The 23314-nt window shown below is 35.2% G+C and overlaps 2 protein-coding genes across 4 annotated transcripts in view; both read left to right on the top strand.

Moving 5' to 3' along the window:
• LOC138317350 (hormone-sensitive lipase-like) overlaps positions 1-6942 on the top strand; it is a 44134-nt gene extending 37192 nt beyond the window's left edge. The window contains exons 8-9 of the mRNA XM_069258952.1: positions 1532-2235; positions 2738-6942. Of these exons, the coding sequence (XP_069115053.1) occupies positions 1532-2235; positions 2738-2995 (962 nt within the window). The 3' untranslated portion in view covers positions 2996-6942. The remainder of the gene's footprint in view (positions 1-1531; positions 2236-2737) is intronic.
• Positions 6943-9325: 2383 nt separating this feature from the next.
• On the top strand, positions 9326-20487 carry LOC138319875 (uncharacterized). Of its 3 annotated transcripts, XR_011208036.1 has the most exons (8): positions 11753-11867; positions 15235-15466; positions 16398-16520; positions 17100-17167; positions 17279-17292; positions 17938-18004; positions 18396-18550; positions 19654-20487. XR_011208036.1 is itself a non-coding variant. In XM_069263000.1 (7 exons), exons 2-6 carry the CDS (start codon positions 15238-15240, stop codon positions 18530-18532), a joined length of 624 nt encoding a protein of 207 aa, XP_069119101.1. In that variant the 5' UTR covers positions 9326-9426; positions 15235-15237; the 3' UTR covers positions 18533-18550; positions 19654-20487. The 3 variants fall into 3 exon arrangements, 2 of the variants coding, with proteins under 2 accessions (XP_069119101.1, XP_069119100.1); XM_069263000.1 differs by lacking the exons at positions 11753-11867; positions 17279-17292 and adding an exon at positions 9326-9426; XM_069262999.1 differs by lacking the exon at positions 17279-17292 and having other exon boundaries at positions 19654-20486.
• The last annotated feature ends 2827 nt before the right edge of the window (positions 20488-23314 follow it).

Below are 23314 nucleotides of genomic sequence, written 5' to 3'. Positions count from 1 at the left end.
AAGACTTCTTGAGTTTGAATCCCATGTGGGGCAGTTGACATTTTTAGCCCACCATCATCAGATGGTGGGCTATTCAAATCGCCTTTCGTCCGTGGTCCGTCGTCCATCCGTCCTTCCGTCCGTCCGTCCGTCCGTTAACAATTCTTGTTACCGCTATTTCTCTAAAAGTACTGAAGGGATCTTTCTCAAATTTCATATGTAGGTTCCCCTAGGAACCTAGTTGTGCATATTGTATTTTGGGACTGATCGGTCAACAAGATGGCCGCCAGGCAGCCATCTTGGATTTTGATAGTTTTTTGTTACCGCTATTTCTCAGAAAGTACTGAAGGGAACTTTCTCAAATTTCATATGTAGGTTCCCCTAGGACCCTAGTTGTGCATATTGCATTTTGGGACTGATCGGTCAACAAGATGGCCGACCAGCCGCCATCTTGGATTTTGATAGTTAAAGTTTGTTACGGCTAATTCTCAGAAAGTACTGAAGGGATCTTTCTCAAATTTCATATGTAGGTTCCCCTAGGACCCTAGTAGTGCATATTGCATTTTGGGACTGATCGGTCAACAAGATGGCCGACCAGCCGCCATCTTGGATTTTGATAGTTAAAGTTTGTTACGGCTAATTCTCAGAAAGCACTGAAGGGATCTTTCTCAAATTTCATATGTAGGTTCCCCTAGGACCCTAGTTGTGCATATTGTATTTTGGGACTGATCTGTCAACAAGATGGCTGCCAGGCAGCCATCTTGGATTTTGATAGTTAAAGTTTGTTACCGCTATTTCTCATAAAGTATTGAAGGGATCTTTCTCAAATTTCATATGTAGGTTCCCGTAGGACCCTAGTTGTGCATATTGCATTTTGGGACTGATCGGTCAACAAGATGGCCGACCAGCCGCCATCTTGGATTTTGATAGTTAAAGTTTGTTACTGCTAATTCTCAGAAAGTACTGAAGGGATCTTTCTCAAATTTCATATGTAGGTTCCCCTAGGACCCCAGTTGTGCATATTGCATTTTGGGACTGATCAGTCAACAAGATGGCCGCCAGGTAGCCATCTTGGATTTTGATAGTTAAAGTTTGTTACCGCTATTTCTCAGAAAGCACTGAAGGGATCTTTCTCAAATTTCATATGTAGGTTCCCCTAGGACCCCAGTTGTGCATATTGCATTTTGGGACTGATCGGTCAACAAAATGGCCGACCGGTAGCCATCTTGGATTTTGATAGTTAAAGTTTGTTACCGCTATTTCTCAGAAAGTATTGAAGGGATTGTTCTCAAATATCTTATGTAGGTTCCTCTAGGACCCTAGTTCTGCCTATTGCATTTTGCGACCACCATCTTGGATTTTGATAGTTTAAAGTTTGAAAAGCAGAAAAAAGAAGTGTAAGTTTGAAAAGCTGAGAAAAGATCCCTCTTTCATTTGTCAGACATAGATCAATCTTTGGTGGGCGCCAAGATCCCTCTGGGATCTCTTGTTTTGTTTTCTTCTACACACCACCCTTCCGTGAATTAACAGACCTTCTCACTATATGTTTCAGCCTATGCAGGTATTCCTAATGATTTCTTGGACCAGCGACGTAGCAGTCAGGAAATCGAAGAAGAATTTGTCGTCATACAAACAGAGGACTGTGAAGAAGATACCTCCCAGGATGATAGCTCCTCAGTCGATATTCTAAACAGAGTAACCTCCCTTGAATCTCTTGACTCAGATCTTGGTCTCCCTGTTCCCAACCAGACCCAAACCTTATGTGATAACGACTCTGCTATTGCTGGGGGCAACCAGACATCGACGAGTGCTGCTCTTGTACAGTCTGATGCAGGACTGAGTGAAATATCTTCTCCAGATGAATTCAACAGTGTGTGTTTGGACACCAGTGGCGGGAGTTCTTTAGCGACGTCTGCTCTGGGTGATCTACCATTGGATGAGGACACTAATGGGTCTCACCTAGCACAGCTGAAGCTTGCTAACAGTGAACAAAAAGTTGCAAGACTGCATCTTAGTCTGCCAAGTTCACCTACAAAAGCTAAAAAGACATTGCCAGTTAGTCCCAGCATGCCAACAATAGGTATGTCTGAACGACTGGGACAGGCTAAAGGATTCAGTCCTGTATACGAGGCTCGGCACCACATAGAGAGTCCTGTGCGGCTGTTCCGAAGCCTTCCAATTGTGAAAAACCCATACATGTCCCCAATGGTGGCCCCCGATGAGATGCTGGCATCTCTTCCTCCACTTTATCTTGTGGTAAGTTTATTCAGGTAGTGTACATGAAGGGAAATAGAGTTTACCATTAAAGGCAATGAGAGATGAGGGTTGGTGGAGGGATTTGTGAAATAGCTTTTGGTTTGGTCCTTTTTCTAATCACTTAAGCTTGACTAGTACAAAGTTCCTGCAATTATATAATAAGTATACATTTAAAATTAGCAAGTGCGAAAATAATACAAAACTTTAAAATAACTACGGTGTTAGATGTCATCTTGTTCATAACTTATATTACAATAACTGTGATGTTTCAATGTTGTCACCTTGACCTATATTTCAGTAATTGTGACGTTTCAGAGTTGTCATCTTGACCTTCATTTCAATAACTGTGATGTTTCAGAGTTGTCATTCTGACCTATATTTCAATAACTGTGATGTTTCAGAGTTGTCACCTTGACCTATATTTCAGTAATTATATAATTGTGATGTTTCAGAGTCGTCATCTTGACCTACATTTCAATAAATGTGATGTTTGATGTTTCAGGGCTGCCACCTTGACCCACTTCTTGATGATTCTGTGATGTTTGCCAGGAAGCTGAGGAGTTTAGGTCGTACTGTAGATCTGCATATGATTGAAGATCTTCCTCACGGATTTCTGAACTTCAGTCTTGTTAGTTCTGAGGCAAAACTCGGGTCTGATGTTATTGTTGATAAGATCCGAAAAGTGTTACATTCCTCACTGAAGGAGGAGGAAGCTGAGAGGGAGTTTTTAAATGTTTCCTCACCAAGCAGTGATTCATAGTTACTATATGATACACATTTAATTGCTATGCCTGCTTCTTCTATTTCCTTTTAACACTGTGATAAATTACTATTTAACTCTAACTGCCGAAGATAAATTAATGCCTGATGTGATGTCATCATTGTATTTTAATTGTGATGTCATCATCCCATGTATCGATCAATATGTACTGATGTGCTATGATGTCATTGATGTTTATTGTGATGTCATGAATCTGTATTGTGATGTCATGAATCTGTATTATGATGTCATGAATCTGTATTGTGATGTCATTAATCTGTATTGTGATGTCATTAATCTGTATTATGATGTCATTAATCTGTATTGTGATGTCATGAATCTGTATTGTGATGTCATTAATCTGTATTGTGATGTCATTAATCTGTATTGTGATGTCATTAATCTGTATTGTGATGTCATTAATCTGTATTGTGATGTCATTAATCTGTATTATGATGTCATTAATCTGTATTATGATGTCATTAATCTGTATTGTGATTAAATCATTAATCGCATTTGTAACATCATGAGGTTCATTTTTGCTTAGTGACTTAAGCTTAGTTTATGTTCTAAATTTTAGTTAATAAAAGAGATATAGCCTTGCCATTGTAGAAAACTTTTTCTAAAAGCTAGTCATGGCCCCATAACATAAACTTTAATATATAGTTTTCCACTAATAGCAAGTAGGCTATAGGGCTACATCTGGACATGTAGTAAAATTGTTTGCGTAACCCCATGGCATCACATCTCTTACCCACCTTTAAATTCTCCACTGTCTAAATCATGGCCCCATCAAATATCACCCTCAATGATTTTCCTGAGATCAATATTATTTGTGATCAGGCAGGAAAGGGCCATTCAGCATTACTGCATATGTTTGAAGATGATAAAATATTCTGCATTATATTGTATAAGGAGATGATAAAGCATAGTTGTTATCAAAATCATCATGTACCATGCGTGATAGCATTTTGAAATATTTCAATATTCATATGAGTGTGTTTTCTGCTTATACAGTATATATAAAACAGAAAAAAAACCAAAAGCATGTATATGTATATCTAATTATGGACAGCATTGTTGGTTTTTTTATATGTATACAGCTGTAGATATAATTTTGCAGAGTCGTATCATATAATATTTCTACTTAAACTACCAGAGTGCCAACCTGTTACATCATTTCTTCTTTCCTGTTGTCCAAGGTCTAGGCCACGGGAGTGTTAACTTCAATGTGTTCATATGGCCCCAGCTGCAATCATCTGCTGTTAACTTTACAGTAAATCATTACTTTTCATGAACAACTACTGTAAAATTAACTTTTTTACTAAATTATTATTTATTTGCTTTTATTACTTAATTTTGTGTTACAAAACAACACTTTCGCCGGAATATTACTTAATATTATGTGATTTACAGTTAAATCTCTATTCTATGTGTAGTTAAACAATTCTGCAGCAATTTATTTACATGAACCCATTTTCTTTAAAAAAAATAAGTTTATTGGTTTACAATCTCTATATTTTAATCAAAACTTTTCATGAATCTTTCGGCACAATTTAAGTTGATAAAACATACTTGGGTATTTTTCATCAATTTTTTGGTTTCCTAATGTATACTACACTGTAGTTTATTTTGAAGGTGTTACTTTGTGAAATAAGTACTTATTCATTGAATACTTATCAGATGATGTAGATTGTCTACTTATACTTTGAAACTGATGTTTTACGGAAATTTTGTACAAAATATTTTATGTAATACATGTAAGTTATGTAATGTAACATTATTGAATTCACAAAATCAAATTTATGTTTGTATTGATCAAAAGCCTTTTCATCTTCATGAGTCTTCTGATTCAGTTGTCTTTATATTTGTCAATTTCATGAGTCATCAGTTGTCGGCAGTTCAAATGGCTGTGATCTGCCATCCGTCTATGATGTTACTTTACCCTACGTCAGTCATGTTACTTTGGCCCTTACCTTGCCAGTTATGTAGAATTGATCTGCATGAGTGACAGTGCCACAGCCTTCAACTTGCCCATCTCAAATGGCGAGGTATTTTTAAAAAGATGCTCCACCGCTGACAGAGCATAAACAATACCTATAAATTGAACAATAATTGGTGTTTTATCATATATATATATATATATATATACATGTATGTTTGATGAACACAAAAATTAACATAAAATAATTTCTTTTGCTTTTGGTGCATGCTTAATCAGTCCTTTATTACATATAGGACATAGTGCCTCAAAAAAATTTTGGAACGCTATGAATTCTTTTTAATATTTTTATTTTGAAGTAAAATTAGAAGCTCAAACTTTTCAATGTTCAACATTGTTGGTAATGGTGTAAAGTAAGTAACTTTTGTAACTGAAGAAAAATACAAGTTCATTTGCTCATGTTTTTTATGAAGAAAAAAATTATAGTATTTGTCTGAAGCGGAGCATCAGTAGGAAATAACAGTGTCAAACAGGTGGTTATTTTAAATTTCACATTATGAATTTTGTTGTCGCATTTTTCTCCGAGAGTGCTAAGATTTGTTATTTAGGTTAATTCCTTTTGAACCCTATATGATTCATGTACATGTAAAAATGTATAAAGTTCTGTTTTGGGAGCAATTGGAAATCAGGATTACAAACAGGGTTCCGTTTCACAAAATTTCGTAATTTACAAATTTTCGTAACTTTTGCGTAACTTTTTCGTAAATATTTACAAACGTTCATAAGTTACGAAGCTTTGTGAAATAGTACTCAGATGGTATATCATGTAATTAACTTATATTTTAAGTTAGTTAGTAACAAAAATTAGCTAGTAACACTTTTGTCTCCGAGTGAACTGGGCTCAGTTTCATGAACATTTCCTAACATTTAAGGAATTCCTTAACTTAAAAGGTTACATTGGGGAACATACAAGAAGTAAAGGAAAAAAAGTCTTAAGTAAAGGAGCCCTTCTTAACTTCTGTAATGCTGTGGATTGCTTAAATTTAAGGAATGTGAAAATGGGCCCTGGAAGTATTCTTTAGCCTTGATCCTAAGTGATGTATATGAATCTTCTCTTATTGGACCAATCAGAATTAAGACTACTACCAAGCCCAACAAGGGTTCTTCACAATTGTTGTAAAATAAAAAAATAAAAAATGAAAAAAAAATTTTTTTATTCAAGATCACTGACAGCAACTTGGATTTTGACAATGGAAGTTTCAATTTTTGAAGGGATACAAATTTCACATGTACCAGGTATAGGTAAAATTAGATTCTCTTTGGTCCCATGTCATTCATATACTAAATAGTAATTAGTAATTTCAGTTATCTTCAATTTTGACAGATAAATTTAGTTAGATGATGCCAAGTAGACTTAATTTAAAGGTGATAAAAACAGATTTCAAATATTCTATTTTTTGTATTGGTAATTGCATTTTTTAATTATAATCATTTACTTGTATAATGTATACATTATTTTATATGTAAAAAAAAATGTTTCACTTTAGGGAAGCTAACACAACCCAAGGGAGATAACTGAGTGAAAACCTTTTTATTTATTTTACTATCTATAGATATGATATGAGCAAATCTCAAACTGATAGCATTTGCTGATATATGAAAAAAAGTAGTGTTTTATTTTTACACTTTTATGTAACTTCTGTTTTTATCATCTTTAATGGTATATTTCCTCATATTTATTTTTTTGAAGGGAAAGGGAAAGAAGGGAAGAGAAAAAATCCTTCTTTCCTTTGACCGGTATAGATTATATTTATTGTATCACAAGTATTTTATTACATATGTAACATTATTTTATCTAGTTTACTTAATTATATATTGTAATATCAGTATGAAACTAGTCAAATTTAATGACAAGTACATTTGTATACACCATCTTTTGATCTGTAATATCATGCACATCATATAATTGTTCTGGAATAAACAAATAAGAGCTATCGGATAAATACATGGGTTTTTTTTTTCACTTATCGCCTAGCCAAACATACCTGCAGCTTCCACCACTACGCCACATTATAGATATTATAATACATGATTATATCTATATCGTTGGTTGGAAATTAGTGACTGGTCCCTGTGTTCATATTATCTTAATACATACAAAATAGATGCATTCAGCAAATTAATCATTTTAGACAAATACATATTGCAATTTGCTATACAATGTGGCTGAGAATACTTCAATTAGATCACAGGCTTTTGGCTCTATAGATATACGCATACCTCTATGAACATGTATGTGTAATAGAGGTGTACGTATATCTAATTCATAGAGCCAAAAGCCTGTGATCATTTTACTTTTATGCGTTTTACTGTTTAAAGACACACTACCTCTACGGAACAAAGAAAAATGATATTTTAAAAGCAACAATAACATCAGAAAATGTATATCGATGGTCTAAGCTGAGGTTACAACACCAAACATATGCAAGATTTCCTCCGTAATCTATTGTGATATATTTCTGCCATCGAGTTGCCGACTTATAATTACGACTTACATGTAATGATGTCGACGTAATCAAGGCAATATGTCGATATCAAATAGGAAGATGTCGACATAAACAGAAGAATATGTCGACTTACCATATGTACCTGCCAACATAATGATTCCAAGATAATTATGTAGAAAGTCGGTAACTCGGCGATTAATCGTGTTTATGCTCGGGTGTGACACCGACCTGTCAGTTATTAATGTCGACATCTCAACTAAAAGATGTCGACATTTGGTCTTGAAAGTGGAAAGCAAAGGTCGCCCTTTCATAAAGCACTGTGTATATGCAGCGAGGCACCATACAGCAGAGATCGACGTTGATTTTGTTAATTCAGGTACGTTTTTATTTATTTGATTTCAAAATTAAAAATTGTGATCCTGCACATCATGCAGCTGTAGCCTGCGTGTACGTAGCTGTTAGTCCGATCTGAGAAAGTTAGAGTGGGTAGGGTGAGGGCAAAAGGACTGTAAATATGAATAAATACCGCGACAATGATGTTATTTTTTCTTCTTCTAAATTTTGAATGTGGAATTAGTAATTTACAAAAAAAAATATGACTTCCGTAACAAAGCATAAGCTGGTTTGAATAATGCATCAAATCCAAACTTAATCATCAAATCGTTTGAAAGTTTGAATATACTTTCTAAATATAGTCGAGGCTGATTTTCAATTCAAATTTATATGCTGGATAGAGTTTTGTTGCCGTTTTTTGCTTGATATTTATGAAGTATGACAAATTTGCAATATCACATATATAAAGCACTTGTAGCTGCTACCAAACTGAAATTCAAGTTGCTATCAAATAACCCAATGCATCATCAGATGATTAGACCTCCATAACATATATAAATATTGCTAATATGAAATTTCACGTAAAGGGATTTTTCTTATGCTTATTGAATATATTTCCTAACATCCGTAACGAAAATAAGAGACATCAAAGTTTCACATGTCGTTAATCGAATTCTGATACAGATGTGTGTGTGTGAAAATTTCAGAGATTTTTCTTTACATGTTCTTCTTCGAAAAAAATCTATACCATTGATATTTTGAAAGACTTTATTTTTTCATCGTTTTTATATTAAAGTGGGACCATTTTTTGGAATGGCCGTATATATCTAAAAAACAGAATGTCTGCGTCAATATTCAAATTCACATGAAAACAGCGGAAATGGCTATATTACAATATCTATACTGGTGTAGAAGAACAGGGAAAATACTCATTCCTGTCGAGTGCCCCGACCAGGAATCGAACCCGGGGCGACGTCTCCGGCGTGGAAATCTACGGCTCTATATATACAGCTGAGCCAAAGAAGCATGTTCTGTCAGCTGAGTGGCAGAGACCGGGGTTTAACACTTTTAACATTTCACACTGACCCGTTCCTTTTACACAACTCCCTCTGCTCTTTTTGAGATTTCCTAAATCTCAACCCGAGACTCTTTAACCATCCTCCATGGGTTATTTATTTATTTAGTATCGACTGAGCCAAAAAGCATGCTCCGTCAGCTGAGTGACAGAGACCATTACAAGCCACACCAGCCCGCTCCTTTTACACTGATAGTAAAGTTAAAAATAATTTGTTATCAAAATTACACAGAGAAAAGGTAGTAGATATTCTATAGAAACAAATAGATATGTACAGAAGATATTTCCTGGAACAGTTTTATTCATAATTTATAAATAAATACAAAATGGTTTTAGTGGCTTACAAAGACTGGCACAGAACAAACCAAGAGCACCAGATATAGAACTGTCCCACCGTAGTTACCTCCCTTGCTTCCAAACATGAGTTATCGAACTTGTTTCCAATGACTTTAGAGTTATCTTTCCTTCCTATTGTTATATTGCAGCAGAGTTAACGCGCGGTACCAGTACGATTTCTAAGTTCACAGATTACTCACCTATTTAACTATTTTCATATTATTCACCAGGAAAAGCAGTAAGTATTCACTCTAAAGTAATTTTTTTCTCTATAAGGCAACTCCTTGCTTGTCCAGACATTGATTTATTGATTTTTTCCCGTTTGACGTCTTTCATGTTTTTGGAAAACACCGTCGGTAGGACATACACAAGTGTAACAGGAGAGGAGAAAATGTAGCGGCCAGACCGGGATTCGAACCCAGGACCCTCAGAATACTAGCCGAGTGCTCTACCGACTGAGCTACCTGGTCACCGATGATCGACCCAGTCCAATCCCGCTACACTCCTCCCTCCTTTCTCGAAGTCTTCGCCCTCGAAGACACACGAGACCCTTTCAAACACCACCACCGTGGGTTATTTAGTTGGGCGCCAATTCTGTAACAGGAGAGGAGAAAATGTAGCGGCCAGACCGGGATTCGAACCCGGGACCCTCCAAACACTAGCCAAGTGCTCTACCGACTGAGCTACCTGGTCACCGATGATCGACCCAGTCCAATCCCGCTACACAAGCATAAGTCAGCTTCTCAAAAGGCTAAGAAGGCTACCACACAGCATTACTCTGGTAACTCTTGATCAGAATATACCTTAGCAAAAGTTCTTAAAACCTTTCTTTTTTCTTTAGCAAAAAAGAAATGTTTTAAGGATGTACTCCTCTGAGAAGTCAAAATTTTCTTGTATTAAACTTTTTTTCTCATATAGATTTTTGGAAATAGGAGTTCATACCATGAAAGAAAATGGAAGAAAAAACATATGTCCGTGTGCTCGTTTTTGAGCTTTTGTCACTCAAAGATACCAAAATGACAAAATAGTGGATTTTATTGGAATTTAGCCGTTTTAACCACATACACTAGGATTTAAAGCCATAATTCCCTAATGAGGTTTTTGATATGTATGGATGTTTGTAGAATTTATTTTCAAGTAGTATTCATTGAAAATATACCAGTTATGATTAATAAGAGTCATATTTTTTTTCGAAATAACAACATATGCTACCCCTACCCCTTCATTTTGAGCTCCAAAATGCACCATTTTCAGCCATTTTTGTCAAATTTAACCCTTTATGGAAAAAGTTCTGGTATTAAGCTTTTCTCAGTAGTTTGCATATCAATAGGGAAAGGGTTGTTCTTTCTAAATCAGGCAGAAAAATGGGGGGTCCGTGTGCTTACTTTTTTGCTCCATTTAAATATTTGTTATTTTTCAATATTTTTAACTAAAAAAATAAAAGTGCTCAAATTACCATTAAATGTAGAAATAAAGTGACAAAAGTGTATCATTTCACACATTAATGTTCAATATTTTAATTAAAATGAACCCAGTGAAGATTGACAGCAAAAATTAACTCGATACAGCTGAAAATGTTGACGCGGTGATAATTTAAGTAAAAACAATTTAAGTAAAAAATCGGAAAACGGTGGCTCTACTTAAAGCCAAAAAAGACACAATTTCAAAATGGCCGCCAAATGGGCCATTTCTTAAAATCGCTGTGTAAAAAAATCTACTAAAAATAGAAATGTGATTTTTTCACAAAATTTGCTACAGACCACATGCTATAGATATTGATAAATCGTATTTGAAAATCTCATAACGTTTTTGATCTATGACGAAACGAGACTTCAACAGAATTAAAACCACAGAAGAATACATCCTTAAGAAGAACACACCTAGTGCCCAATAAAGTCACTTTTTTGTCCTTTAAAAATTACTAAAAAAATGAGTCATATCTACAATAGCGCATAGGGCAATAAGGGCAAAATTTGCAATGCTTTTTGTTGCTGAAAGTAAACTAACAAAATAATAGAAGAACATCGTATTTTCAATTTTTCATACTCTTCCACATATCTCTCTCTATTCCTCAAGGCCATAACCAGGCCATTATTTTTTAGTGGCGCTTAAATTCCGTCTTGAATGGATTTGATAGATGAAAAAAAAATGAAATTACAAATTTATTTTCTCTCTTCAGCCAAAAAATGGCAAAGCAAAAAATGCTAAAATTATTATTTTTATTTTAGCAATTAATGTGGAACCAATATATATCAATCTAATTAAAATTAGACTTGTAATTCCGCTCCACTACGATACGCTACGTTCACGCTCCAATACTTGTATTGGAGTGTAACTAAGAGTGTCGTAGTGGAGCGGATTTACAAGTCTAATTTTAATTAGATTGATTATATATTAGCAAAATGCCCAAAATGCTATTCTTAGTGTGAGCACTGCATTAGGCTGCAACTGAAACAGAAGAAACCCAGAGCACCAGATATGCTATATATCTGACTCACTGCAGTTACCTCCCTTGCTTCCAAGCATGAGTTATCGGACTTGTTTCCAATGACTTAAGAGTTATCTTTCCTTCGTATTGTTGTTCCTGCAAAGTTAGCGCGCGATACCAATACGATTTCTACAAAGTTCACAGATTACTCGCCTATTTAACTATTTTTATATTATTCACCAGGAAAAGCAGTAAGTATTCACTCTAAGTCATCTTTTGCTCTATAACAGTCTGTAAGACAACTCCTTACAGTACTTGTCTAAGTGTACTATTGATTTATTCTTGTTTGATGTTTCAGTCTGCAGGTACTTGATACTTTGAACTCTTGTGTCTCACACGATGACAATACTTTTCTGTTTTGGTTAACATAGTCAACGACAGTAACACAATAATCTAGCTCACATTATTCATCTGACATAAAGTCTACTATGCAATCTTAAATGAGCTTATTTCAGTTGGCCAAATCTACTGATGATACGCACTGCCACTGCAAGGTTCATTATGTCGACGCCATGACTGCAGTTGGTCGCATAACAGTAGGCCCTAAGTTTACAGTATACTGTGTTTTATAGTAAACCATGTATTTCCATTGGTTAAGCTTCAACCTTTCTGCAATTTCTTTATAACACAAATTCGCCAAAAATACCTAAATTTCACATACAGTTGTAACAGGAGGGGCAGTTTCACCCGGCTCCCGGCCTGTGTGTTTCAACTAGGTTCGCGGGGTTTACGCTTGACTTTTGTCGGTGAAGGAAAACTAGACAAATACCTACAACACGTAACATTATTTTATTCACAAGGAAATATTGCATATTAAACGCTGTATTATACAAGACGTAGGGCCCAACAACCACGAGACTAACACATATATTTACAAAATATCCCCCGTCAACCCTTCCATACCCCACCTAAAACCCTACCATCCTATTCCTATTACCCACCTCCAAAACCTATTTGGCTCAAAAACTTAATCCTTCAACACCCCGCCTGAAATGGACAGAACACCCCCTACATATACCCGACTGTAACAATTCTAGTCCGCTAAACCTGCCTATATTATTAGGCTTTTTAAATTTTTTTTGCCTAATATATAGACTATATATTAGGCAAAAAAAAAAAAAAAAAAAAAAGCCTAATAATATAGGCAGGTTTCGCGGACTATAACAATACATGCACGGTCGACCAATAAAAAAACGGAACACAACACAGGCGTTTGATACAATGACATATCATACACGACAGAGCACGTCGACAAGATACACACGCACGCTTACAGCTAGCACAGGACCATGACACCATATATATTCCCTTAAAACACAAACTATTTACTAACCATGCTACACAGTATATTCGGGATACCGCTTTAAGAAAAAAGTAATAATACACAAAAGCAACGGGCGACAGCTACAAAAATGTAAATGTGCGTAAGCATTTAGCTAGTTGTTAATTGAAGGTACATGTATTAGCTATTGAGACAAACACTATGACAAGCCAAGTTTCTTTTTATTCTATTAATTCCAATATCGGAATTAAATTTATGATATCAGAAATTTCCGATATCGGAAGCTAATTCTGATATCGGCAATCATGATTCCGTTATCGGAAATTCTATTTTTGATATCAGGAATTAGAAAACAATTTTCCATATCAGAAATTCTAATTCTGATATGGATATGGGAAATTCTATTTCCGATATCAGAAATAGAATTTCCGATATCAGAAATATAATTTCTTATATCAGAAAGTATTCTATTTATTCTATATCAGAATTAGAATTTCGGATACCAGAAATAGAATTTCCGATATGGGAAATTCAATTTCCGGTACTGGCAATAGAATTTCCGATATCGGAAAATAGAATTCCCCATATCGGAATTCGAATTTCCTGTATCGGAACTTCCGTATTAAAAAAATCTTGACTTGCCATAAAACACAACATGGCACTGTTTTATTCAGTATTTATTTCCAAAGCTTTTGTTGTAAAAACGCTGTCCGTAAGACATATTAACTATTAGCTGTATTAGCTAATAAAAAGGCCACCATAAAGCATTATTTTTAGCAAGCATGTATAAGGAAGTTTGACGAATTGTTATGTACACAAAAGCAGACATAGTTTCAATCCTATGACATTTTTGAAGAATAATAATTTAAACGCTTTCACATTCAATGTTAAAGATAATCAACTTCAAGATATTTATAAAAGGGCCACTCTATACAGAAGATATTTCCTGGATCAGTTTTATTGATAATTTATCTAAAAGGATGTAGTATAGCTTACAAAAACGGACACACAAGAAACTCAGAGCACCAAATATAGAACTGTCAAGCCTCAGTAATTACCTCCCTTGATTACAAACATGAGTTATCGGTCTTGTTTCCAATGACTTTAGAGTTATCGTTCTTTCTCATTGTTGTTGCTGCAGTGTTGGCGCGCGGTACCAATACGCGGCGCATTTCCTAAAAGGTTCAAGCACATAATGTCAAACCTTAAATTGTAAAAATTCAATACACGCAAACTAGACTAAAAATGTCCATCAAGGGATTCCCACTATGTACTATTTAAAAAAATGTCTCTTAAAAGATCAATTTGTTTATATGTCTTAGCGAGACAATTATTTTTTTTTTCTGTTACACAACAATGTGCCGATGGTGTGAAGCCGGTATATTCAGATCGAATAGGGTTCCATAATGTTATGACGACACAATTATCATTTCTAAATGCAGGTAGCTTTAAATCGAAAAATTACCATGTTAAGAACGATTTATAATCATTAAACTTTATCGTAAAACTCATCTCAGCCATTCTAAATCGTAAATTTTTTCCCGGGGGAGACCCCCGGATCCCTCTAACACCAAATTCTCGCGCCTTTGGGCGCTCGCAAATTCATCAAAATGCATCGTTAAACTCATCTATCATAAGTTTCAAATTGTAATTTTTTCCCGGGGGAGACCCCCGGACCCCCCAAACACCAAATTTCTCGCGCTTTCGGGCGATCGCAAAATCATCAAAATACATAAAACTCATCCCGGGGGTCACCCTCAGACCCCTAATAAAACACAAAAATCTTGCGCCTTCAAAATTTGGCCAATTTGCGTATTCGTTTATTTCCTTTTAGCGACCCCACTGTCTATAAATGTGTACAAGGATTAAATTTAGTGATATATGAAAAATGTACATAAAGCATATATTATATGGTTGGGAGTTGAATTAATCTCCTCCTGTAGGTGTGGCGGGGGGGTTACAAAATATTGAGGACCTTTGCCCCCCCATGACGTTTCATCTTCCTACGCCACTGTAGAACTATAACTTTGTTTTTTTTTGTGTTATAATGAAGTAAATTCTAAATAGGAAGATAATTCAAAACAAATATTGCTGTAGGCCTCGAATGTATATACTGAACAGTAGGCTACTTTTTAAGCATAATATCTTCTCTTCGTCATCAGCTCTTCACTTTTCTATCTGCCTACCCACTCTTCTTTAAATTCGTGCCTCTTTTAGTTTACACCTATATACATGCCTCTTTCTATCGATATGTTTTCTTTCCACTCTGTTTCAAGCAAATGGAAGACCAGAGATTTGATACACAAATTGCACCAAGCGAGGATCCGGCTCTTGACAGTGCCATTGACAATTTTGTAAGCGACTCGCTGGTGTACATTACGAAGGAAAACCTAATCAGAGAGGAAACTACATCTACCCAGGTTAACGACTTGATCAACACATCTTTGATTGCCGTTATTGACAAGACAGCTGTTTTAATGGCGTTAGAGGACTGCGACTTATACACGGGTAAAGCACAATAATGGGCTCACCTATGTTACACTTGCGGGGGAGCAGGGGTCAAAACTGAACATTTCAGCAAGTATTTATAAATATTTTTACTTAACATTTCCTTGATAACAGAAATCTCAAAATTGAACATTTAAGCTAGTATTTGTACTTTTAAATTCTTGATTTCAGAAATTAAATGATAACTTTCAAAATGTGAATGACAGATATTCAAATATTCTAAAACAGTTTTTGAAATGATTTAAGTTATAGAAGTCATTTTTTAGTGTTTTATTTGGGTACTCAGTACCAAGTTAAGATATTATTAATGACAGACAATATCTCATTAGCATCATGCACTTTAACAATTTTATTTCTACTAAACATATGTAGGCATATCAAGATAAGGTTTAATAATACACAGGCAAGGGTCTTCAAACGTGGAATTCACGTGAAAAAATCACATGAAGAAATATTGCCTGTGTTTTCATTTTATTTAGTTATTTCAAAGTCTTGCCGATTTTTTTTCATTAAATTAACTCCTGCATTGTCTGTTCTTGAGTACATCCGGTCTTCCACCTCCCAATCTTAGTTCAAACTTGGTCTAAAATGGAGAAAAAATATCAATCAATTACACGAATAAGATTAAAATAACATGTGATATATTTTTACTATCTAGTTTTACAATGTGTTTATTTGGTGTGGCAAAAACCGATATTTTTAATAAGTGTGACAGTATAACTCAAAAAATGGGTCATTTTCAGCACTTCGTCTCTATATTCAACTCATAACTCAATAACTATCAAAGCAATTTAATGTAATTTGGAACACAGTCACAGTGCTACCCACATTTGTTGAAAATGATTAACAGATTGAATTAACTTGATAACTGAGGTTGTATGACTGTATAACCAAGAAAGATTTAAAAGATACCTTTATTGTGTTTTACCAGACATAGATAGCGAAGGTAGTTGGATGACGTTACCTGTATTTTACCTGGATAAAACAACACAAGAGCTTCATCAGTGGGGAGAAAACCTAGACGAGGAGTCTGAAGAGCTCGGCATGAGTTTAGGTATTAAATATGTCTGTATTATTGTAATTGGAAAGTGAAAATACCATTGATCTGTATGATTTTTTTTTTAATTCACATTGATAATTTCAGAAAAGAAATTGTGATTCTACTCTGTATGTGGTGTCACAGGGACCTGACACGAAAAAATTTAACCAACAGTATACATATATATATATAGTATAGTATACTATAATATACATAAATGTATATATATGTATGCTGTTGGTTAAAAATTTTCGTGCAATGTCCCTGTGTGTGGTGTACTACAGAACTAGCTTCTCTAATCTCGCATAATCTACCGCATAATCACAGGCGTTTGGCTGTAAAGACATTTTTCGCTATATATATGACACAGTATTATATATAAAAAGACAGAGAGAAATGTCTATAGAGCCAAATGCATGTGGCATTTATAGCTGAAATGACTATAAAATATTCGTAACTTATCTATTTATCAATATTTTTCCCTGTAATTCGTCTTTGGAAATAAAACTTACAAAACTCTTAAAACAAAGATATAGCAACTAATCTATACAGATCTACATTGTTTGTAAGATTTGTTTACTTTTTACTGTACAGACTTTCCAGAGATTGTTGACAATACAAAAGCCTCCTGTGGTTTCCGTCACATTTTCAACGTTTTCAATGTAAGTATTTCTAGTGTGTTAAATGCTTGACTTTGAATCATTAGAAATGTTTCTTTTAATATTTGTCTTAAACCCATAGCCAAATAAAAATAAATACACTTTCATTTATAGATTGTTGCAACTTGGTAAGTTAAAAAATGGTTGGTGCATGAAGAGATATGTAGAACTGTTTTCAATTTTGTTCTTACATGCATGATGCATATACATCGTGTATATACATGTAGTTGTTTGCAAGACTGTTATTACATGTTATTTGTCGCATGTAAAATTGTTTTCAAGACTGTACTTGTATGTTTGTTTGATGCATGTAAAATTGTTTTCAAGACTGTTCTTGTATGTTTGATGCATGCAGAGTTGTTTTCTTTCAGACTTCTCTTATATTATGATCAGTGTTTAATAAGGTTCGATAAATGGGGTTATTCTTAGATAAACAATTTCTCTGTATAATCCAAATTGACTCTTAGAGACAAGTGGGGTCCTTTTCATTTTGCGTATTTCAAGACGTCTTGCATGTATGATAAATATACACTTGTAAAGGTGTTTTCAAGGCTGTTTTCTAAATACGAGTGATATTCAGGAAGAATTGCTTTTTTCCATCTGAAGACTTTAAATTTTAAGTACTCATTTCATGCCCTCGAAGTACTCTTCGTGACTAGAAATGCAAATTCAAGAATTTCAATGCAAATTCAAGATTTTCAATATCTTACATATGTGTTGTAAACCTGACTTTTAAATACACGATCAAATATTCCTTTAAATTTGTTATTCAGAGAAGATCCAAATGTTCCATAAAGTGGAAACTCCCCTGCGTTGGACTTGCATGTGGCGCGAGTCAAGGTGATTCTAATATTATATCAACTTTTTGTAAACGTAAATTTTTAATTACGGCATAACAGGATGATACTTATGTAGGTAACGAGTCCTGTTAAATACTTCAGAAAATAAAGATCTATATATATGTATGAAGAATTCACAGTAAATTTAATCTCATTTTTTCTTATCAATTTGATTTTAAAAGTGGAATATACACGTACAGTAATACACAGCAAACTGTTTACCCTCTAACTGACCTTCATTATCAAACTACTTTCATCATTGTTTGACATGGTTACAATATTTTTAAAACTAGTAATTTACTTGTGTGCTTGATGACATGAGCCAATAAAATACTAATTTGAAATAAAGTAATTTTCTTTAATTTAGGGTGATGCTATTTTCTTCCTTTCAGTTTGTGATGGCGATGTGTTTAGCAACCTACCTAATAGCAGAATTGACATTAGGCCCAAGAAACCTGGTATATTCAGGAGGCTGTTTACTTTCCTCGGGAGGAGGCGGAAGCGGGTGGCACCAGTTTATGTTACCTAAGGAGTGAGTGTGACAAAAGTAAGTCTCTTTGTGCTTCTGATGTTTTATATTAAATATGAAAACTTGTTTATTTGTTATTTGTTTATAAAGAACACCTAACACATTTTCATTGATGAAAATTCTTATCTGTAATTCAAGGACGAATCAGAACGTACAAAAAAAACCTTTAAAGTCGTATGGCCTGTGACTTGTTGTACTTTTGGCATAGAAAAAGTATTTACAGGGGTCTACATATTTTTTCCGCCTCTCTAAAAGTTTTAAACTTTCGATATTTACCGACTTTTGTAAAGTTCATATTCGCAAAGTTGTTTAATAATTAAATTAAAATATTGATTTTAAACGTGTACGGGTATGGCCGATATTGACCATATGATACGGCTCGGGATGTTCCTATCCATATACGAGTATCGCCGATTTCGGTCACGTGATTCAACTGGTTTTCCATGAGTTTGATTCAAAACATGTTATATTTCATGCGACATTTACCGCTATGTCAATAGTTTATTGGTGGTTTCATGGATCTGAACCATCATATATAAGCATCCATGTTCACACATTGTATGTTTTACGAGAGTTTGTGATGTTGAAAATTACATGAAATACAACTTTTAAAAATATGTGTTTCTAAAGAAAACAACACAAGGCATATCATGTTGCATTTTTTGTTCTTGTAAAATCTACGAATTTTCCAACATATTCTCCAAAAGACGCTGATCGTTTAATTATTATCAACATGTCTCTGGCCTTATCCCCATGCAGCATCCTCGATACTCCAGGGGTTTCGATCACTTACGTTTTTACACCCCTGAACTATCTCATAGTGAAATTGAAGGCAGCTCAGCGTAAACCATTTGACCAATCACAGGCCAGCAAGGATTGCCTTTGAAGACTACAGAGAGGGCGACGCCCAACATCAAAGCTACATAGTCGACCACAGCGTACCGTTATACGGCTCTTTTTATGTATGTTCTGTTGCCTCCAGTTTTACTATGAGATAGTCCAGGGGTGGAGAGATCGTAAGTGATCGGAACACCTGGAGTATCGAGGATGCCCCATGCAGTGGCCTCCTCGGTTCAAGGTGCAAATCATGCTTATAAATGCCCGTTTCTTTTTCGTTACAGGTCATTAAGAAAGAAGTCAGACAAAAGGAAGCACGATCACATCGCCTTTTCTCCTCTTTTTGTTCTCATCACCTTCTCTCTCTCCTCCTTCTCCTCCTCTCTTTCTCTTCCTCCACCTTCTCTTCGTTCTCCTCGCCTTCTCTCCCTCGTCCTTCTCCCTTCCTCTCTTTCTCTCTCTCATCCTTCTCTCCTCGTCCTTCTCCCTTCCTCTCTTTCTCTTACTCATCCTTCTCTCCTCGTTCTTCTTTCCTTATCTTACTCGTCCTTCTCCCTTCCTCTCTTTCTCTTTCTCATCCTTCTCTCCTCGTTCTCCTTTCCTTCTCTCCCTCGTCCTTTTCCCTTCCTCTCTTTCTCTTACTCATCCTTCTCTCCTCGTTCTCCTTTCCTTCTCTCCCTCGTCCTTTTCCCTTCCTCTCTTTCTCTTACTCATCCTTCTCTCCTCGTTCTCCTTTCCTTCTCTCCCTCGTCCTTCTCCCTTCCTCTCTTTCTCTTACTCATCCTTCTCTCCTCGTTCTCCTTTCCTTCTCTCCCTCGTCCTTCTCCCTTCCTCTCTTTCTCTTACTCATCCTTCTCTCCTCGTTCTTCTTCCCTTCTCTTACTCGTCCTTCTCCCTTCCTCTCTTTCTCTTTCTCATCCTTCTCTCCTCGTTCTCCTTTCCTTCTCTCCCTCGTCCTTCTCCCTTCCTCTCTTTCTCTTACTCATCCTTCTCTCCTCGTTCGTCTTTCCTTATCTTACTCGTCCTTCTCCCTTCCTCTCTTTCTCTTACTCATCCTTCTCTCCTCGTTCTCCTTTCCCTCTCTTCCTCCTCCCCTTCCTTTCATTTTTATGGACTTTGATTTGATTAATTTTCCTTCGTTTTTCTGTTCCCTTTTGTGTATAATAAAATTAATCAGATATATTTAACTCATGTGTTGATTTGCTTATATTTAAAAACAATGCATTACTTTTTGTCAGTTAAAAGCGGTATACAATGTCATGCTATCTTTCAAATATATGCCAATCATATGTGCGGACTTCACTACATTTTCAATTAATGAATTTTATCAATATTACACCTTTTGATAATAAACTTTTAAATGATCGAGGGAAAATCAATTCTTCTATGGATCATGCCGGCGGTATTATTGATACGGTATAATTATAAAAGGAATCATTTTGTATTATTCTTGTCATATTTTTCCTACCTGTTGTTCACTTCTTTGGTGGAGTAATGAATAGACTGGCCATCTGTCCCCATAATATTAAACTAGGGATTATCTAGTATTCTGCCGAGAACATCTTATCAATACTTACGGTATTACAGTTAAACAAAACGGGTGCGACGAATCACCGAAACCAAAAGTAATTTTTGTTGTATTACATTAGCTGTCTCCGCCATCTTGCACATATTTATTATGTTGTCATATGTATGTTTATTGTAATCCTATATGCTGTTTGCATTCGGAATAAAATGAATTGAATTGAATGAAAACACATTATATTACGTACATTATTTATACAAAGAAATAGCATTTTATACGACTCCGATTCGGTCCGTTAGTATTTATCTACATGACCGTTTATTGGTCACGTATATATGAAAACACATTATATTACGTTATTTAAACAAAGAAATAGCATTTTATACTTAAAAGATTAAAAAAACGATTCCGATTCGGTCCGTTTCGGTGATTCGTCGTTCCGAACAGAACTAAGATAATCAAAAATATATATGCATTATCATAGCAAGTAAAGGTCTTATTTGTGTATGTAATTGTTGACAACACATACAATAATAACATTTTATATCACATGATGATAAAATTTGTTTAGATTTACTATCAAGTACAAATCAATACCACCAAAAACATGCATGTGTAGCTGATTACGTTTTCATCTGATAAGTATTCAATATCGTCATTGATCAGTTGATCATACAACATACTATAATTATAAATTGTTTAAAAAAACATTTTGTTTGTACGATAGAGACAACAATATTGTATACATATTCCTAAGTCTCTGATAACATCAATAGTACTAAACTCTTAAAATTAACCGTCCTCTGCTCACTGTTGCTGTTAAGCGGTTGTTACCGTTTTTAGGAAATCTTAGAGCAGTTGTATATGGGTGTTTTTATAAAAAGCCAAGATTACTCAGTTTTTGTGGTTTAACTATGGAATCATCGGGATGTTGCAAACAAAATGGAAGAGTGTGAAGCCCGGACCATGGATATAGGACCACATGTACTGAAATAACAGCAGTCAAGCAAACAAAAATGAATCAGGGCGAGTTAAATACTAGCAAAGGCTCAAAATACAATATGTTTACAAAAATATGGGCCCAGTATCACGAACGTTCCTTAAATTTATTGATTCCCTCAACATAAAATTTTCCATAATAAAGCATTGAAGATTTTATGGACTGACCCTTAATTTTTTTCGTCGATTTTCGTAACGTTTTTCATTGGGAAAATTTAAGTTAAGGGATTACTTAAAGTTATGGAATGTTCATGAAACTGGACCCAGGATACTGACAAAGGTAGAGGTTTGATGCTTTATCTCCACAAGTCTCTTTTGGTAACGGAAGTGCATACAAACTCCAAATTTCAGGAATTTACACTGGATAAAACAAAAAGAATGAAAATCTCTAACCTCATTACAGAGGTACGTAATACATAATGTATGAAGTTTTCACACTACCTATTGATAGAAGATTTTAACTACGTATGCAGCCAAAGACTGGATCAACTGGAATACCAGAGGGGATAAAAGAATGCCTCCAAGAAAACAACCTATGTCAGCACACCAACAAGCCTACTAGACAGAGAGGAACATTCTTGTGTGGCCGCGGTGGCCGAGTGGTTAAGATGTCCCGACATATTAACACAAGCCCTCAACCTCTGGGATGCGGGTTCGAATCCCATGTACTGACTGCTGATCGGTGGTTTTTCTCCGGGTACTCCGGCTTTCCTCCACCAACAAACCTAGCACATCCTTACATGACCCTGGCTGTTAATAAGACGTTAAAATAATAAAACCAAAAATCAGATAGAGAGGAACAGACAATCCTAACCTACTAGACTTGGTAATAACGAATGAAGAAAACGGGATCAGCTGACCTGGAAATCTTAAGTTCTTTGAAAAGTGACCACATCTTTATTATTTTTGACGTTTAATGCTTCACCGTGTACGTAAAACATAGAATGAATAGTAATTACTGCGATGATTTTTACATGTCTTTTTTTTTTCTCTAGATTATTTCTATTTCAATATAAAAATAATGTAATTGTGAAAAATTCGGGAAACGACGTCGTGCGACAACCCTAAAAACAATATATTTTCAAACAAGAAAAAACAATTACTTAATGGAATATTTTTGACAGATACATGACTTAAATTAATGGAAAAAAATGTGTGAACCCGCCATAGAATGCATATTGATTACTGGTGTGGATATAAACGATCTATAGACGGAATGAAGAACGGTTGTAGCAATACCGTAACGCTAATAAAACGGGGGGGGGGGGGGGGGGGGGGGGGGGGGGGGGGGATGGACATTTATCAATCAAACCACTGATATTTAGGAGGTGTCCCTTTTTGGGTACTCGAACCTGCTGCTGAAACACGTGGCTGGACCAGGCATGCTTCAAAGATCTCTATTCATAAATATTTGCACTGCT

This window comes from Argopecten irradians, chromosome 3 (assembly GCF_041381155.1).
Source record: "Argopecten irradians isolate NY chromosome 3, Ai_NY, whole genome shotgun sequence".
In the NCBI taxonomy this organism is placed as follows: domain Eukaryota; kingdom Metazoa; phylum Mollusca; class Bivalvia; order Pectinida; family Pectinidae; genus Argopecten; species Argopecten irradians.
Note: the sequence above shows the minus strand (reverse complement) of the source record. Positions and strands in the feature narration are given on the sequence as shown.

Bases quoted from the DNA above. Each gene is read 5' to 3' on its own strand.
- LOC138319875 (XM_069263000.1), top strand. From the start codon at position 15,238: ATGGAAGACCAGAGATTTGATACACAAATTGCACCAAGCGAGGATCCG. The intron at 15,467-16,397 runs GTAAAGCACAAT...GTGTTTTACCAG, and splicing joins GGACTGCGACTTATACACGG to ACATAGATAGCGAAGGTAGT. The intron at 16,521-17,099 runs GTATTAAATATG...TTTACTGTACAG, and splicing joins AGAGCTCGGCATGAGTTTAG to ACTTTCCAGAGATTGTTGAC.